Below are 19,362 nucleotides of genomic sequence, written 5' to 3'. Positions count from 1 at the left end.
CTAAATTATTGTTTGGAAAGATGCCTTTTGCAAACAGATGCAAACTGACTGTCTACAGAAGTAACACTTGGCATAAACAAAAATTAGCTTCATAGTTTAGTCCAGAATTTCATGCTTTGATTACTCAGCAAGGCTTGCCCCTATTCAAGCAAGATGCTCATTTACCTTACATCTCAGTGTAAGTGTTCAATTATACAAAAATACACAGTGCTCCTTTTATACCAGACCTGCTGATGCAAAATTATGTTGATTGTATTTGGTGGGTGGTAGAACCATTACTGCATGAACGTGCTGGTAATCTTGTACCATATGCATACATATTTTGAAGAGGGAATTATATCAATGGTGGATCTTTAACTGTGTCAACTATTTTTTGTGGATGAATATCAGCATGTTGTGAAAATTGTCCTATCGAGTAATTGTGTGTGTAGGTGAAGACTTTCAGAACTTGAACTATATTTTACACACACACACACACACACACTCCTTATACTGTATTGTTTTAAATACATTATGTCTCTTCCCCTTCTTCCATGGTCTTGTGGCAATTTCCTTACCATATTTCCTATTACTGCTAACAGCTAAGCTATTATTCAGGACCCCGGCAAACAATTTGGTTACAAAACTAGAATTTAGAATGGACAGCTTTTAAATGAGGCTTTTCCTTGCGCCCTGACTAATCTTTCGAAAATAACAAACACAGGGAGAAGCAAGGGAACTTGGAGAAGGAAGCAATCAAGAATCATTAGCTATAAATAAAGACTACTTGGAACCAGCATGGAGTCAGTAGGCACTTGGTTCATGACTCTGCTGAGCACTATTAAATGCCCTGTGGTCTTAGCTCGGCTGTGAAATGGGAAAACCACTGAGCCTCAGTCCAGCAAACTTCACAACATTGTTGCCCCACTGCAAGACACAATCATTCTATAAGGTCAAGAGGACAGGCCGGTAGGATGCACTGTCCCACAAATGTGGCTATGCATACAAGGCAAAAGTTCTCTCCTGTACCCCTTATAACAAGCAACTGTGCTCTCCGTCTACATGAGCTACCTACTGCAGTGGACGTAACTTCAATGCCACAATGCACTCTTCAAGGTGTGTGTGTGTGTATGTTTCTATCTGGGGGTTTCAGGTGAAGCTTCTATCTGTGTAAAGAGTGCAACAAGTGCCTATTCAGGTGTTCTCTAAGTGGTTAACTAACATGTGGGAAGAGGGAGTGCTCTAGCCCCACCCCAACCTGTTGTCACATTTATAGCCCTCTGCTTGTGGAAGGCAACTGTCTGAAGAGGAGAGCCTCCTGTATCCATGGAGGCTCACCACATGATTGAGAATGCTGGAAAATCTGCATTCTCTGTTGCATGGAGAGCCTCCACAGGTACAGGAGGCTCTCCTCTTCAGACAGCTGCCCCCCACCATAGGAGGGCGATGAATATGACAACAGGTGGGCGGCGTTCTAGGGTATTCTCTCTCCTCATGCGGTAAAGATAACCACCTATGGAATGCCTGAATAGGGCTCTATCTGGGCTTTCAGTGCAACAAGATAGTGCAAGCAAAGAGGAAAGCTCTGAACCAGAAGCATTGGTTTGGCCTTGGAGGAGAAGGAAAGATCATGCTAGGACTGTAGTCAGGATAACTGCACGCCCAGTGAATCCTGGGAGACTCTTCGGTCAAAGCAGCAGAGAGTCTGGTTGGCTGCCTGGACCCACAAATCACACTGAGCTTAGACCAGGGTTTCTAGAAAGAATACAAAGGGAATAAAAGCTTTTGGCTTGCACTTGGGCTGTGGCTTAACCAAGGGAACCAAAGCTTGCTCCCTGGAGTGAGCGGAAGCCTTCCTTAGACTCCTGGCTACTGGACTGAGTTAAAGCGAGCTGACCCAGCATCACAAAAGCCCTGCTTCAGGGAGACAACTTGGCAGAACAAAAGGAGTACCAGGAAGGGTGCCCAGGTGATACATTGACCTGCTGACTTACCTTGAGGTGAGGATGCTTCAGGTCTTGGTCATTTCCCACTAAGGCTATAGACTGACCAATTTAATGGTACCTTCGTGGGTTGCCTGACTTGGGGGGAACTTGATAGAGTTAGCATTACTCAGAGTTTCCAAGCACTGCTTACTGCAATAGGGCAATGCCCCTTTAATTCAATTAAGGTAGAGCAGGGGTGGACAAACATCAGGCTTGCAGCATCTATGTTGTTGTTTTTAGAAGAACTCTGAGATCCACCAACTAGAGCGAAGTGCTTAAGTCATTCATTTAGAAATAAATAATTCTGAACCCAGGACATTTCTCTTGAGAACCAGAACTGAACTGAGTACAAAGTACTTCCATACAAAAACCCACTTCTGCTTATCCCAAGCTTTCTTCAGTTCAGCAGTATATATTGTTTTTTTTTTTTGTGGGGGAGTCATTTTGTTATTATTGCTATTATTAAACAATGGGGAGTCAGAAATCCTTGCTGATCTACTGCACATCACCCAGAGATCTACCAATAGATCCAGATCTACCTTCTGCCCACCTCTGAAGTAGAGGACACCCAGGACAATGAATATGCATTTAGGAAAAGTCAGGCACAACATTAAGGATCCTCTTGTCCCTAGCAGCTTTCAAGATGGCCTTGCTCATGCAACCTTTCTTCAAGCAACAATACGTTAGACAAGGTTCCAGGGTGATGCAAGGATAGAAAATCTGAACTGCACATCATAGAATCATAGAATCATAGAATAGTAGGGTTGGAAGGGGCCTACAAGGCCATCGAGTCCAACCCCCTGCTTAATGCAGGAATCCAAGTCAGAGCGTCCCTGACAGATGGCTGTCCAGCCTCGTCTTGAACGCCTCCAGTGCAGGAGAGCCCACCACCTCCCTAGGGAATTGGTTCCATTGTCGTATTGCTCTAATGGTCAGGAAGTTTTTCCTGATGTTCAGCCGGAAACTGGCTTCCTGTAACTTGAGCCCATGATTCCGAGTCCTGCACTCTGGGATGATCGAGAAGAGATCCTGGCCTTCCTCTCTGTGACAACCTTTCAAGTACTTGAGGAGCCCTATCATATCTCCCCTCAGTCTTCTCTTCTCAAGGCTAAACATGCCTAGTTCTTTCAGTCTCTTTTCATAGGGCTTTGATTCCAGTCCCCTGATCATCTTTGTTGCCCTCCTCTGAACCCTCTCCAGTTTGTCTGCATCCTTCTTAAAGTGTGGCGCCCAGAACTGGACACAGTACTCCAGATGAGGCCTAACCAGAGCTGAGTAGAGAGGAACTAATACTTCCTGGGATTTGGAAGCTATGATTCTATTAATGCAGCCCAAAATAGCATTTGCCTTTTTTTGCAGCCACCTCACATTGTTGGCTCATATTCAGCTTGTGATCGACAACAATTCCAAGATCCCTCTCACTTGTAGTGTGGTTGAGCCACGTATCCCCAATCTTGTAACTGTGCATTTGGTGTCTTTTTCCTAGGTGCAGAACTTGGCATTTATCCCTATTAAATTTCATTCTGTTGTTTTCAGCCCAGCGCTCCGGTCTATCAAAATTACTTTGAATTTTGTTTCTGTCTTCCAAAGTATTAACTATCCCGCCCAATTTTGTGTCTTCCGCAAATTTGATCAGCATTCCCTGCACCTCCTCCTCCAAGTCATTAATAAAAATGTTGAAGAGCACTGGGCCCAGGACTGAGCCCTGCGGTACCCCGCTCGTTACCTCTCCCAAGTTTGAGAAGGTCCCATTGATAAGCAGTCTTTGAGTCCGATTCTGTAGCCAACTGTGGATCCACCAGATCATTGTTTCATCTAGCCCACTTTGAGCTAGTTTGCTCATCAGGATATCATGGGGCACTTTGTTGAAAGCTTTGCTGAAGTCGAGGTATATTATGTCCACAGCATTCCCATGGTCCACAAGGGAGGTGACTTGATCAAAAAATGAGATCAGATTCGTCTGGCAGAATTTGTTCTTGACAAATCCATGTTGGCTTCGAGTAATCCCTGCATTGTTTTCAAGGTGCTTCCAGATGGATTGCTTTATCATCTGCTCCAGAATGTTCCCAGGGACTGATGTCAGACTGACTGGTCTGTAGTTCCCAGGTTCCTCCTTTTTACCCTTTTTGAAGATAGGGACAAGATTAGCCCTCCTCCAGTCATCTGGCACTTCCCCCGTCCTCCATGAGTTCTCAAAGAGAATAGACAGCGGTTCTGAGAGTTCTTCTGCCATTTCCTTTATGACTCTAGGATGCAGTTCATCTGGCCCTGGAGATTTGAACTCATTCAAAGTAATTCGGTGTTCCTTGACCATATGCCTGTCGATCTCAAGCTGCAATCCTGCCCCTTCAGCCTGTACTTCGCCTTTGCCAGGGGGGTCATAGACCCTCTTTTGGGAGAAGACTGAGCCTTTTCTTTCTTTCTTTATTTTTCTTTCTTTATTTATTGCATTTATACCCCACCTTTTTTCCTCTTGCAAGGAACCCAAGGCGGCTTACATTATCCTCCTCTCCATTTTATCTTTGTCATCTGTTATCATTTTGCCATGCTTATTTAATAGCTGAACCACCATTTCTTTCCTCTGCCTTTTACTATGCACGTAGCTGAAGAAAGCCTTTTTGTAGTTTTTAGCATCCCTCGCGAACCTCAGCTCGTTCTCAGCTTTAGCCTTCCTGATGCCATCCCTGCAATTCTGTGCTACCTGCCTATACTCTTCCTTTGTAGCTTGACCTTCCTTCCACTTCCTATATGTGTGCTTTTTTGTTTTCAGGTCATCTCTAGCTATTTGTGAAGCCACATTGGCTTCTTCTGTTGTCTTCTGCCTTTTTTACTTGTTGGAATTGTTTGTAATTGTGCCTTGAGAATTTCCTTTTTTAAAAGCTCCCACCCATCTTGGACTCCTTTTCTCGTTAGCGTCACTTGCCATGGGACCTTACTGATCATTGTTCTGAATTTATTAAAATCAGCTTTCCTAAAATCCAGGGTACACGTTTGACTACACTCGGCTTTTGCTTCCCTTAGAACCAAGAACTCAAGTATAACATGGTTGCTTTCCCCCAGAGTTCCTGTAACTGCTACTTCTCTGTTGGTTAGGATCAAGTCAAGGATAGCTGATCCTCTAGTTCCTTCCTCTACTTTCTGTAGGAGGAAGTTATCCACCACACACGTCAGGAATTTCCTGGAGGGGCCATGTTTTGCAGAATTTGTCTCCCAACAAATATCAGGGAAATTGAAGTCCCCCATTACTACTACATCATGCTTCCTTAAAACATTGGCTATTTGCTTTTCAAAAGTTTCATCCTCATCTTCTCCTTGATTGGGTGGCCGATAGTAGACTCTGACCATCAGGTTCCTTTTATTCTTTGCTCCATTTATTTTGATCCAGATGCTCTCGATGGGGCTACCAAGCTCAGCCTCCTGTATTTCTGTGCAGAGATATGTATTTTTCACATACAGTGCAACCCCACCTCCCTTTCTGTTCCTCCTGTTCTTTTTGAACAAGTTATATCCTTCAATTGCTGTATTCCAGTCATGAGACTCATCCCACCAAGTCTCAGTTATACCTATCAAGTCATAATTTCCGTCTTGTATTAAGAGTTCAAGTTCATTCTGTTTGTTTCCCATACTGTGGACATTAGTATATAGACATTGAAGACCATGTGCTTCATAGTCTGGCTTTCTTCCTACATGTGTCTGAAGACTATTATTGGGCGCTATTAGAGCTGTTCTCTCCGTTGCAGTGCATGCGCCTATGTCCATTGTTACCCCCAACTTTACATCTCCCTTCCCCGTAGGATTCAGTTTAAAGCCCTCCTGATGAAGTTCTTCCTGCTGTGGCCAAACACATTCTTCCCATCCTTTGAGAGGTGCAACCTGTCCCTTGCCAACAGCCCATCTTCCAGGAAGTATAGCCCGTGGTCCCAGAATCCAAATCTCTCTCGTCGGCACCACCTTCATAGCCAGTCATTCACCCTGAGTATTTTTCATTCCCTTTCTATCCCTCTCCTAACTACTGGAATGATGGATGAGAAAACTATCTGGGCCCCAAAGTTCTTGAGTTTCCTTCCCAAAGCTTCAAAGTCTGACATGATCTCTTCGTAACTCTGCTTGGCGGTATCATTTGTTCCCACATGGATGAGAAGAAAGGGATACTTGTCAGAGGGCTTTATGAGTGCAGGCAACCTTTCAGTGACGTCTCTAATCTGTCCTCCCGGGAGACAACATACCTGGCGAGTCCATGGGTCTTCGCGACATACTTGGGTCTCGACCCCACGCAGCAAGGAGTCTCCCACTACTACCACTCTTCTCTTCTTCTTCTTGTAGGCCTGGGTTTCATCGCCTCTGTTTGACTGACCTTCAGCCTCTTGCTCACTCTCATGTAGGTTCCCCTGTGATTCTTCCTCTGCAGGCTGTCCTCCAGTCTCATCCGCAAGTACCTGGAGTTGGTTCCCCAGCTCCACTGTTTCCACTGGTGCAGAGTGGCATCTAGTTCTTCTTCTCCTAACTGTCACCCTTTTCCAAGGAGTATCCTCTACTCCATTTTTCTTCACCTCAGCATTTCCCACTTTTGCCTCATCTCGCTGTTGCTCTTAGGAGTGCACGAAAGCCACTTACCTGGTCTTGCAGCTTGTTCGTGGTGGGGGGGAGGCGCTTCGCTGCTCCCCCCGAAGTTCAGGCCGGGGGGGGAGGCTTCCCGCCTCGTCCGGCCGAAATTCAGGCCGGGGGGGAGGCTTCCCGCCTTGCCCGGCCGAAATTCAGGCTGGGGAGGAGGCGCCTCGCCTCGCCCAGCCGCGAAATAAAAAGTTAAAAAAAAACAACGCCCCCGTGATAGGCTACGTGACGATTAACGTAGCCTATCACGGCTAGATCTGCAAAGTCAGCCGTGATAGGCTACGTTAATCGTCACGTAGCCTATCACGGGGGCGTTTTTTTTTTTACTTTTATTGGAATGGCGGCGGCGGCAGCCGGTCGAAAGACCGGCTGCCGCCCCCGCCCCTGATGAAGACCTGACGAACCGCCGCCGGGACCTGCCGCCGGGAGGGACATTCGGGAAAGGTAAGTCCCGTCCCGGGGGGGGGGGCGGAGAATTTCTCCCCGAAACTACTTTGGGGGGCCGAACACGTTGGCACTCGGCCCCCCGAAGTTTCAGGGAGAAATTCTCCCCCATCCCTAGTTGCTCTTCAAGCTTCTGGTCTTCCCTTTGCTGCCGTAGTTCCCCCATTCTGTCCAAGAACTCTTCGTGTTCCCTTATTCCCCAGAGGGTTGACAGTCGCCGCTGCAGTCCACTTACTTTTTCTTCCAGCAGCGTGATCAACTTGCACTTGTTGCAGGTGTAGGCCATGTTGTTCTCAGGCAAGAAAACAAACATTGCACACACCTTGCAGGTCACCACCACTGGAGAGTCTTGTTCTTCCATAGCCTCTTTTCCCTTTTTGTGTCTAGCTTTGTGATTGTTCTAGACTAGCCTGTGCCTGCTCCTCTACTCAGTAGAGGTTAAAAGCAGTCCCACTGGTGTGGAAGTGTGTGTTACAAGACAAATAAATGAAAAAAAAAAACATGTATAAAGCCATCACGGCTGAACTTCTCAATAACAAGCAATCATCTTCCCTCTCTTTGTGACCTGTAGAGTTTGTCTTGTCCTCTCTTTGATTACTGACCACTGCCAGTGTTCCCTTTCCTGCCTTCTCCCCACCACTTGGAGAGGTTATACATCTCTTCAGAGCCATGTTGAACTGTCAAGTTACATCTCTCACTATTGCCATGTCAAAAAGCCTCAGCTTGGTCCATCCTTTAGTAAACACCTGGACCTTTTAGAAATGTGGTCTCTGGAAATCTTTCCACACCTCCCCAGTCCTCTCTACAGCTAAGGTGGCATTGCTTCCCTGGACTTCAGGCATGCCATATTCCCTCTTTGGGGTATCTTCTCTTCATGCCCATGCACAGCTTTGGAATTCCTGGTCTGTCACATCAACATTTCTGCCAGTGTCTCCACAGCAATCTTCCCTGACCTGGTGCCATCTAGGTGTGTTGGACTATAACTTCCATCATCACCAGCCAGCATTTTGACCTTTCCAATTGATATTCCCATTTTGGCCAAGCACAGCTCTTCCTGGTTTAACTGGTATTTCTGCGGTGGAGGAGATATTTAAAATTCATGTTCCTCATAAAGCATAGTAATCACCTAGCTCAAAAATTCTTATCAAAACTCAATCTGAATTCCAAAAAAGAAAGCAATGTAAACTTTGCTATATCTTTAGTTTTTATATATGCATGTGTGTGTGTGTGTGTGTGTGTGTGTGTGTATATTTGAAATATAATCAAATGAATAATGGTCAACACTCTGAATGTCATCAGTTGAAATCCAAAGGAGAAAAAGGGATTATTTATTATTTATTTTGCTTTCCTCAGGAAGCTGAACATTTCCACGGATTAAAACCATGGCTGAAAACATGTGATATGAAGTTCCAAATTGAGTTATACTTGCAGAAAAATTTAATCAATTAAAAAAAAAGATTGCAAAACTGGTGTGAATAGAAGTGGAACTGGACAATCATATTTAAACACAATTTGCATATTTTATTATTAATTCAGACACAGCAGATTTCGCTGCAATCCTGTGCATACTTACCTGAGAGCTTCTGAACAGGGATACACTGAGTTGCACTTTAAGTCTAAGAGTACATTTCTTCAAGCCAAATCTATGAGCAAATGTTAAAAGTGAAAGCCAACACCTTCATCCAGATTTCCTACCTTGGCTTTTGGTCAGCAAAGTTGCCTGCCACTCTCTCCCCTTGGGAGTAACCTAACTCCCCCAAGGCTCAGAGTCTATCAGGAGGCTGAGCAGCATGTAATTAGCTTGGAGCTGGAAGGTACCTACCTGAGATGACTCTGAACTCTGGCTGGGAATAACATCTGAATCTTCAGGCTTCTGTCCTGCTAAAGGCCTTCTGTTCCAGTCTTGGGGTGAGAACAGACAGACCTACAGAGGCCCATCCAGTGAGGAATGAAATAAATCCACTGTTGCCACAGTGTGCTAGAGGCTGAGTCTTAGCCCTTGAGATTCTGGACAGATACATTAAAGGATTGGTAAGATTTGTTCTTCTAATTTACATTTCAAAAATCTCAAAACCAGATTGGGATTCTTCTCAATGCTTGCTGTATAGCAATCCATAATCCAGCTTCTCTGAGTTTGGGTACTAGATATGGAATCCAATATGGAAATGAAGTGGTGCTGAGTACTCGTGTTTATTTGTTTTTAGGTGGAAAAAGAAGATAGCTCAAACACTCAGAAATGTCTGTGATAGCCTCTCAAATCCTGCCATTGAAAAGACTTACAATGTTAAGGAGGTGTTCTGACAACAAAATAGAGCAGCCATGATTAGCTTGATAAAAGGGAGGGCTATTTAGGGTATGCATGTCTAGGATCTAGTTACAATATGAGCCTTTAACAACATTCTCTCTCTTGAATTCAAACTGCAAGAGGCCAACGTCCCTAAAACTTTTTTTTGCAGGGGGTTGGTGGGTTGGTTGATTAGTGTTGTTGCTATTGCTTGAGTAACTCTTTATACATATGAAAAATGAGACATTAAAAACCCTGACCAGAGCCAGCCATTGTGTGAGGAGTCATTGTGTAAGTTTCCTTGCTTAGTGAAGCCAATGGATTTGGAATCTTGACACTGAAAGCAAAATTGAATCTAGGCTAAAGCAGAGTGGCAGACAGTCCAATTAGCTTGTTTCCAGGTTTTGAGAAGGACTTTACTGAGACTGGAGAGCCTCTTTTGCATCTCCCAACATAACTCATCCTTCAGTCTGAGCATTTGAGGCTGACCCAACAGTGTATTAAACTGCTGCCCAGCCTCTCCCAAAGGCAACCCTGATAGACAATTAACAATAGGGATACAAACATGGAAACACATGATAAATGGGTTTTGGGTGTAGCTTTGGCCTGCTATCTTTGTTCAGAAGAAGATTGTTGCTGCTAAATAAAGAGATGGAAAGGCAGTTTCAGTGTAGCATCTGGTGAGAATGAATGTGTATCATATTGGTAAGAAACTGTTTATGTTCATGCAGCACTTCTGCATTTTCAGGAAAAAAATATCTTATGGGTCAAATAAGTGAAGTACACCAGCATTTAATACTGCTGGCTCTACACATTATTTCTTTCTGAGGTCTTGGGCAAACTATCCTCACTAGCAACCAGATCTGCAAAGACGTATGCCAGCAAATGCTGCACTGCAATAAAGAAGTACAATCCAGCCAAAACGAAATCCTTTTAAGTCCTGGTGGTTTTAATGGGTAAAGCAGGTGATTCAACTTCTCCAGTCCCAATGGGCCTTAAAAGAGTTTGACTTTAAATGGGAACATGCCCAATGAATTGAGCTGCAGTGGAAGAGCCTGAAGACTGCTAAAACACTGCTTCTCCATCCTCTTCAACATTTCCATGTTCTGGAGTATGATGTTCAGAGCCTGCAAAGTGCACGCACACCATTCATTTCTAGGTTCCCCGATACTAGGGCTTTGGGCACCATTGACAGGGAAGTTCACCTCGGCTAGCTCCTTTAGGAGTTCTGACTGTTTCTGACTGAAGCCTGGGGCAGATTTGCTGCCCCACTGACACTGGAGCTACCCGCCTCTACTGGCTGTAGCTCAGTAACAGGAGATGCAAAAGTGGGGGCTTAATCCCTGGCATCTCTAGGCAGGGCTGGGAACAGCTTCTGCCTGAAACCCAGGACAACTGCAGCCAGTCATTCTCCGTAATACTGTGCTAGAACTGTGTTAGATGGACCAATGGCTTGACTCTGTACAAAGCTGTTTCCGACGAGAGTGCCATTTTCATGTTTTGCCTCAGGCAACAAATTCTTGGTTGTATCCAGTGTTAGAGTAGACCCACTGACATGAGTGACTAACTGAAGTCCTATTCATTTTCAATGGGTCTACTCTAAGTATGACTAACACTGAATATAGCCATTTGTCTCTTCCCAATACGCCCTCCATCCCAACTTGTCAATGTCCTTTTAGGACTGTGATGCCCAGAAATGAACACAATACCCCAAATGGGATTTTTTCCCCCAGTGCCAAGCAGAGCAGAACTCTAGCTTTTGGGGTCTTAGAAACAACCCTTCCATTGACGCAACTTGAAATAGCGGCTCCCTTGGCTTTCCAGGCTGCAAGATCACGTTTTACTTCATGCAATTACTTTTTCCTCAGAAGCCTTGCTGCCTAGGCTATTCTCCCCAGTTTAGACTTACGCATTTTGCCCATATCTTAACTAGGCTACTTCCCCTCCGACCCCAAGTACTCAATTTCTGCTGCCTTCTGTGGAAGATGCAGGTTTCTTTTAAAGAACTGTCTGTGTATGCTTTTGTTTTGGGGGTAACAAAACCCACCAACAACAATAAACTGGAGTTTACTTTTCTATTAATGAGATCACCATGGCTCAGAACACACACTGTATATATGCATACATTTATATGAACTGAACAAAACTCTAGGTTCTAGGCGTTTAATTCGAGTAACAGAGATCACAGCTCTCTTTCTATGAATGCATTTTACTCAAAGGTTACTTGGACCATAAGTAATCCCACCCCCGCCCTCAATTTCCTGCTGAAGATATTTAATTCCGCTAGATGGCGCATTTACAAAAAGAAAACTAATCTCTCCTTCTAGGTGTCAGAACAAACTTTTGCATGATCTCTGCCCTTCCTTTGCTACCTGGAGGTTTTTGTTTTCTTTTAATTCCACGGCTGTTGTTATTATTGTTGTTGTTACCTTGGTCACAGGCTGAAGGCATGATGTTCTGTCCCACGCAGTCTCGAAAAATGTGTTTTGGGATACATTTAAAAGAGCTGCCGCCTAAAATTAATTTGCGTTATTGTGGGGAGGGGGAGGGATGCGAAGATAATAAATAAATACCCCCTAGGCATAATTATTTCGACAACATTAACAAGAATATTTCTTAACGGAGGGGGAATAATGGATCGTGGTTGCCTCCGCCGAAATGGGGTTGCCCAGGGGCGGAGCACCTGCCGTTTTATAAACCCGTGTACTGGAATGTGGATGTCTACAGTAGTAAACAGCTCATATTGCCCCCGAGGGATACAGAACTGTGCTGGGGCGTTTTGTCAGATGAGTGGAATTAAAAGTATTTGCAAATTGCTTTTCTACTCATAACTCTGTCAAACGTGCGAAGTTAAATTTTGGATCACCTGTTTGTGCAGGACGTATGAGACAACCGTTCCCCCCACCCCACCCCACCCCACCCCTTTGCTCCCCACCCCCTTTTTTTTTCTATCAATACCAAAGCCGGCCCGTTTCCGACACCGACACACCCCGGTTATTATTATCGTTTGAGGAATCCTCCCTTCTGTGCGTGTGATAAGGGGGGACGATAATAAAATCATCACCACCGCAGCGTTAAGCCCTGCTGTGCGGATCAGCACACAAAAGCCCGCCGTGACAGCGCTGGCCGCAGGAGAACGCGCGCACGCGAGGCGCGGAGTGGGGGCGGCGGGCAAGGAAGGAAAAAGGGGGGGCGGGGTGGGGAGACGCAGCTCTTGGGCAAAATGATCCCAGGAGGCAGGGAATCAAGGCAATTCCTGTCCGGGGACTCGGCAAAGGCTGCAAGGCCAGTTGCGGGCGGGGGCGAAGAAGCAGGGTTAAGGGGCGTCAACAGCAAATGAAGCCAAGAGGAGGAGCGGGTGAAATGCGCGCCCCGCGGAGGTGCTCTCCTCCTCGATGCCCTCCTCGCCCCGCACTTCCTCTCGCCTGGGAAGGGGCGAGGCGCGGGATTTCAAACACACCCACACCCAAAACAGCCCCACCGCCGACAACCACCCCTGCTGCGATCTCCGATCTCCCGCGGGATCCGGGGCCAGCGTGCCACAAAGACCCCCCCCTAAACAGGACACCTGACTGCGAGTAGGGCGAGCAGTTAGATCCCCCGCCCCCTCTTTTGTCCTTAAAACACGCACACGCGCGCACGCGCACGCGCGCACACACACACACAAACCACCCGACTCAGATCAATCAAAGAGAAGTGGGGGTGGGGGAAGGAAGGCAAGCCGAGCATCCAGGCCCAAGTGGCGAGGCAACAATGGGCTTTTTCTTCGGGGGCTGCTGTCTGGGAGTCTAGCCTCGCCGTCAATAGCGGCAGATAGGATCTAAATTGTCCTGAGCTCGAGGCTTTCGCTAGTGGTGCTGAACAAAACAGCAGATCTAGTTCCTAGGCAGCCTCTTTGCTGCGCTGCCGCTGATGACCCCCCCCCCCCGCTCGCCCTGCCTCTCCCCACTGCTGCCCTTTAGCTGGGAAGATGCTGCTGCTGCTAAGATAGGGGACACCCCTGTGGGTTCGTTTGCTCGATGCGGTGAGGGCATCGGGGAAGCAAGAACCAAAGATGGGCGGGGACCTCAAAAATCAAGCCGAAGAAGATGAGAGAAGAGGAAAGAGAGGAGGAGCCGGGCCTTAAGGTCAAACCCTGTCAGACCTAGTCAGGTTGCTTACATGAGGGTGCATAGGATTGCTTATGCGCGCGCGCCCTACGGATGCAGGTAGAACGCGCGCGCGCGCGCGCAGGCACAGGCACAGCCCAGGAAAGTTCAGCTGCTCTCCCTCCCTCCCTCCCTCCCTCCCTCCCAGGGCGCCAGACAATCGATCACCTTTTGGGACAGTTTGAAAAAACAAAACACCGGGCGGGGGCGCGGGCGGGGGGGAACAGAGCGAGAAGGCACGCCAACCTGAACTGGCAGAGAGGAAAAACAGGATAAAGGGACGCGGGCGGTCAGAATCAGGTGCAGACTCAACCAGTGGTCCCGAGAAGGCAGCGCGAGGGTCAGGTCCGCCCATGTGGGTCTCCGCAAATCTGTCCCCCCAAGCCTAGGAAATGGGCATGGAGCAGCAGTTGATCCTGTGCTTCGCGCTGCCATTCAAACAGCTGGAGGGTTGCCTTCTGTGAATCCTTCTTTTCAGCAGGACCATAGCGGCGGGCGGGCGGGGTCACCTACAACAACTCCGGGATTTTTGTTGTTGTTGGTAAACAGGTGATCTCTCTGTGCGATTCTTTATTGCACCCCCCATACCATTTCCCCCTTCCCATCCCCACTCTGCCTGGACTACTCCCTCCTTTGGAGAACACGCCCAAGTAAGCTGAAGAAGAGAGAAAAGAGGGAGAGGCAGAGAGAGAGTAACATTGAACCTGAGGGGGGGATGCTCCAGAGCTGAGGCGGCTGCTGCTGCGCGCTGCGAGAGGGAGAGATTATTGGAGCCCAGAACATGCCCCAGCGCTCTCTCAAGTGTTACGTGTGACAGGCATACAAATCCGGAATAGAGAGGGAGTGAAGCGAGACCCAGCGGAGGGCGATGGTGATTGTCTCTCGGGATTTACAAACACACATCGCTCGCTCCGGGTGGCTCCGATCGCAGGAGGGCTGGTCTTGTTTTGTCTGCACTACTTTGACCTGGCGTTGCACTGTCTGAGGCACCGAGAAATTCACCAGTGTGAAAGCAGGAGAGGGGCGGGGGAGAAATATTATAGTTGCTATCATCATCTTTTTAAAAAGACGTAATTTCGCATGTTGATCTGAAACCCCACAATAAACGAGGAATATGAACAGGAAAACCAGGCGCTGGATATTCCACATCTTTCTGAGTCTAGGGATCGTCTATATCAAAATTGGGTAAGTCACCCCCCCCCCCCTTTTAAACGCAAACACGCTGCGCCCAACCTGTCCAGACCTGTTAGGACTCAACTTGGGGGAAGTCTGAAAGAGGTTATTTCTTCTCCTTCTTTTCTTTTAAAGCCAGGGCAAGAATATGATTTTTATGGCCGTTGTTGTCAATGGAATTCTACGTGTGTGTGGCTCTGGGGAAATGCGAAACGCCTTTTGCTGTGGATATGCGAGAGGCATGACTAGAATGGCAAGAAGCTACGGGGGAGAATTAGGCCACTTACGGGCTGGGTCTCCCGTACCGGCTGAAATCAATCCGAGCTCGACTTCGTCATGCCGGCCAAGGACCGCTTGAATGAGCTCAGGCGAGGCAGGCAGAGCGCTACCTGCTTCAGCCTTCTTTTAGGAGACCGGCCTTTCCCAGGGTAATTTCTAAAACAAGAGAGGGGCTGGGCTCAAGTCCTCTGCCTAATCCGGTCTCTATCTGTGGTTACTCGGGGGAGGACGTGGAAGCACTCTGCACATGCTCGGAGGAGGCACGAGCTCTTCATACGTCCCAAGACGGAGTTCCGGGACCGCAATAAGTGGCAGAGCCGAATTCCTGAACCTCCCCCGCGTATTGACCAGGGTCATCCTGCGCTCCCAAAAACCTGAGCGGAAGGGGCATTCACGTTGCACCTGCAGCCGGACGGACACTGTGTGGTCGCTCAGCTGCAACCCGCACACTACTATACATAAGTAGCATTACCTTTGGGTTTTTCCGCGCTTATCTGGGATCACCGACTGGTTGGATCGCTGCCCCTACCGCGCTTGCAGCTCCGTCCTCGCCACTGGCAGGACAAAGTGGGTGCAGAGGAGCGCGCGCGCCCACACGCCGCCGCCGCCGCCCGTACCGCGCGATCTCCAGCACGCCTACCCGCAAGCGGGCCCCAGCCATTTCAGCGGGACTTGTTTCCAAATCAAGCGTGCTCAGCTCATTCACACGCTCCCGGTTAGCTCATTCAAACAGCGCGCCTAAGAGCTCGCGTTAACAGCACCCGGGAGATGAGGAGAAATACGCAGCCCAGATGTGGCTTGTGAGACGGGCAGAGTTCGCTCATGGGCGCATTCTCGGGTCGAGCGCTGGCCGTGTTTGGAAACTGCCGTGCGCACCTGCGTGCGTCTGAGCGCCTGGTGCGTCCGCTCCTTGAGGCCTCGTACTAGACCCATCAGACTCCCGGAATAGGTGAACGTGAGCGCACGCACGTGAACGTGGCCATCTGAAGAAGATGCTTTAAGGGAGGGCTCTCGAGTTCCTACATGCCAGCGTTTCAAACGGAGATAGCAGCATGATCCTGAGCCCACCCTTTTGTCTGTGGGTTGTATCCAGCGGTAGTCCCATTCATTTCAATGGGTCTACTCTAAGTAGGGCTAACAGGATGGGATGCAAGCCAAGTGGGATGCAACCCTGGGACGAGTGTTGCGTGCTTTCATCGACGTATCAGGAAGACGGGCCACGCTTTGGCACCTCTTGTGTTTTTATTATAGACCCCCCCCACACACACACACACACACACCGAGATCCGGGGAGGAGAGCGGGGCAGGCCAGGCTCCGAGAGCTCTTCGATTGGCCCAGTGGCCCCTTTCCGCGTCATTCTCCTCCTGTTCTTATCACGGCTAGGTTCCCCGCAGGGACTGCCGGCGCAGGCGGGCAGGCGGGCGGGCGGGCCGAGCAAGCAGCGCTGGGCTTGCCTTGGCCACGGGGGCTGCTGCGCTGGCTGAGTAAAATGATGTTTTTGGTTCTGCTCGAGTATGTGCTGCAACCTGCCAGTTGACATTAGCAAACAGCGCCCGGGAGGGCGGGGGGGGGGGGGAGACGGAATGCTACGTGAGCGCCTGAGAGAAAAGGGAGACGGCGGGCACGTTCTCTCTGGTTCAGCCCCCCTTACCTAACTCTAGTAAGGAGGGGAGGGGAGGGGAGGGGAGGGCGGGAGGGGGATGGTACCACTCAAACTGCAAACCGTTTGGCCTGGTGAAAGGCTATGCTGCATAGATCAGCCTTCCCCAACCTGGCGCCCTCTAGATATGTTGGACTACAACTCCCAGCGCGCTGGCTGGGGAAACTGGGAATTGTAGTCCAGCACCTGCGAAGGGCACCGGGCTGAGGAGAGGCTGGCAGAGGCGCTACGCTAAGCCACTGTCAAGCCTTGATGTGCAGATCAGAAGCTCAGCGGGCTTAAAAGGTATCCGCGTGGACTTTGAAGTCAAGCGAGCTGCCGCTTCCAGCTCGTTCAGAAGCGCGTTTCAACGAAGGACCTTCTTTTGGGGGTCGATTGACACATCGACGTAAGTGCGGCGGCGCTCCTTCCCGGCTCGGCGGTCTGACTGATTCATCCAATCAGTGCCTCTCCCCTCTCCTTCTAGGGGCTTTTCCTCGGTCGTGGCTCTGGGAGCCAGCATCATCTGTAACAAGATCCCGGGCTTAGCTCCTAGGCAGAGGGCGATCTGTCAGAGCAGACCCGATGCCATCATCGTGATCGGAGAAGGCTCTCAGATGGGAATCAACGAGTGTCAATTCCAGTTTCGCAATGGGCGGTGGAATTGCTCCGCCCTGGGAGAGAGGACGGTCTTTGGAAAAGAGCTGAAAGTGGGTATGTTACCTCTTTGATCTAAGCTGGTGCAAGGTGTTCGCCTGAAGTTCACCGACGAGTTACCCAAAGAAGAGGGGATTATACTGACAGGCAAGGGGTGTGATGTGCTTAGGAGAGTTAGCTGCAGTGGAAGTAGAAGGCCCGGCTGTATGCTCACTTCTCTTTCCTTTGGGTCATGGAAAGAAACAGGTGGCTGTCCTGAGGAAGGATATAGGCAGTGGAGGCTGGTGGCTCCAAGGCCAGTGGGGTGGTAATCCGCTCCGAGTTTCAGCCAGAACCAGTCAGAACTCTAAAGTTCTAGCTCCTCTAGAGTTCTGACTGAAATCTAGAGCAGATTCACCACCCCTCTCACATTGGAGCCACCAACCTCCACCAGATATGTCAACGGTCCCCAACCTGGTGCTCTCCACATGTTGAATACAACTCCCAGCTAGTTGTAATCCAACATATCTGGAGGGCATCAGGTTGGGGAAGGCTCATATAGGTGGCTCTCCACTCATGTAGGCCCACTGTGTTTTTTTAAGCACTAGTTGTTCTTGGTACAATTATTTTTCTGTATCACTGGAAGGATGCAGTCCTTAACACGCTTTGTAGTAAATCTTTCATTGAAATTGGCAGGACTTTTGAGTTAACTTGTTTAATATCAGTCTGAATTACAACAAGGCTGCAGTCAAAAGCCCAGTTCCTAGGGAATAAGTCTCACTGAACTTAATGGGACTTACTTCTGAGTAAATGTGCTTAAGATAATACTAATTGGGCATTTTAACACATGACACTAAAATATGCCTTTGAGCCTGTTACACACTGTTTTGTTCAATGTGTGAATATGGCACAGGTGGGATAGAAATCTATTTAAATAATGAATATAGTATCGGATCGGTGTAGGTTTTATAGTCACACTACAGACCACTTTAAGGTGGTGACAAGGAAATGTGTCAGCTCCATGTGTGCAAACACCATAATGGTTTGGATCCAGATCTATGCTAGATCAACTGCCCTGGCAGAATTGGATTTCCTTGCCCTTTCCTTTCCCCTGGCAGCCCCTCCAGCATCCTGAAAATGCTACACTGAGAGTCAGGAGACCCTGATGAATGGGATGAGATGTGCAGTGTGGAGGGAGGGGAAGGGGGTCCCCCCCCCCAATCCCTCCTATCATGAAAGGCAGATCCTGGATCCAACCCAATAAGTATGTTCTTACACATGACATTTAAGAGACTCTCTCATGCACTATATATGTGAATGTTGATAAAATGTGGAAGATAATTGTTTTTAAAAAATCCATTCTTCCTTCTAACCAAATGGAGGTTTTACATTTATATTGCAAATGCAGAAAATAGAAAAATTGATTGAAGCTGCACATGTGGAAATACTCTAGAACTCCTGGTCATGTATGATGGATTAATTTTAAACACTTTTTAATCAACCTCCATATTAAGCCAACTTAAAGGTCACAAAAGTAGAGTGCTCACTTTAGAGATCTCGAGATCTCTTAATGTTACAAACAGCAGGTGGGGTGGGGTGGGGGAGGGGGAGAGGAGAAAAAAAAAGGGTCTGAAGTTATAAAGTCTGCAGGGTCAGAGTCTTAAGAAAGTATGTGGGAGAGGGTTGCCAACATTCAAATTGGGTACTTCTACTTGTTGTTATGGTTTCAACTTTCAGGACCAACCCTGGGACTGCTGGGAAAAAGAAACAAACAATGGCTGATTCCCCCATTTTGAAAATATAGAATCCAGCTGTTACTCAAAACTGTCTCCATCTTTAGGTGAAACACACAGGTTTCTTGCTGGGTAGAAAACAGATGTAGAGAGAAACTAGACAGTTTTTATGTTAACAATGCTGGAGAAAATGTTCACATTTGTACCAGACAATAAATCTGTTATAGTCAGAATCAAGGTGGTTTTGTTGTTGTTGTTCAGTCGTTCAGTCGTGTCCGACTCTTCGTGACCCCATGGACCATAGCACGCCAGGCCTTCCTGTCCTGCGCTCTCTCCCGGAGCGTGCTCAAGTTCATATTCATTGCATCAGTGATGCTATCTAGCCATCTCATCCTCTGCCGTCCCCTTCTCCTTTTGCCTTCAGTCTTTCCCAGCATCAGGGTCTTTTCC

At 48.0% G+C, this 19,362-nt stretch overlaps 1 protein-coding gene across 1 annotated transcript in view; it reads left to right on the top strand.

The window, feature by feature from the left end:
* The first annotated feature begins 13,720 nt into the window (after positions 1 to 13,720).
* Positions 13,721 to 19,362, top strand: part of WNT7A (Wnt family member 7A) — a 95,599-nt gene continuing 89,957 nt past the window's right edge. Inside the window, exons 1-2 of the mRNA XM_084832468.1 lie at positions 13,721 to 14,636; positions 17,031 to 17,257. Of these exons, the coding sequence (XP_084688594.1) occupies positions 14,566 to 14,636; positions 17,031 to 17,257 (298 nt within the window). The 5' untranslated portion in view covers positions 13,721 to 14,565. The remainder of the gene's footprint in view (positions 14,637 to 17,030; positions 17,258 to 19,362) is intronic.

Source organism: Heloderma suspectum, chromosome 2, assembly GCF_057233095.1.
Source record: "Heloderma suspectum isolate Gila_16-S chromosome 2, 16-S_ref, whole genome shotgun sequence".
In the NCBI taxonomy this organism is placed as follows: domain Eukaryota; kingdom Metazoa; phylum Chordata; class Lepidosauria; order Squamata; family Helodermatidae; genus Heloderma; species Heloderma suspectum.
Note: the sequence above shows the minus strand (reverse complement) of the source record. Positions and strands in the feature narration are given on the sequence as shown.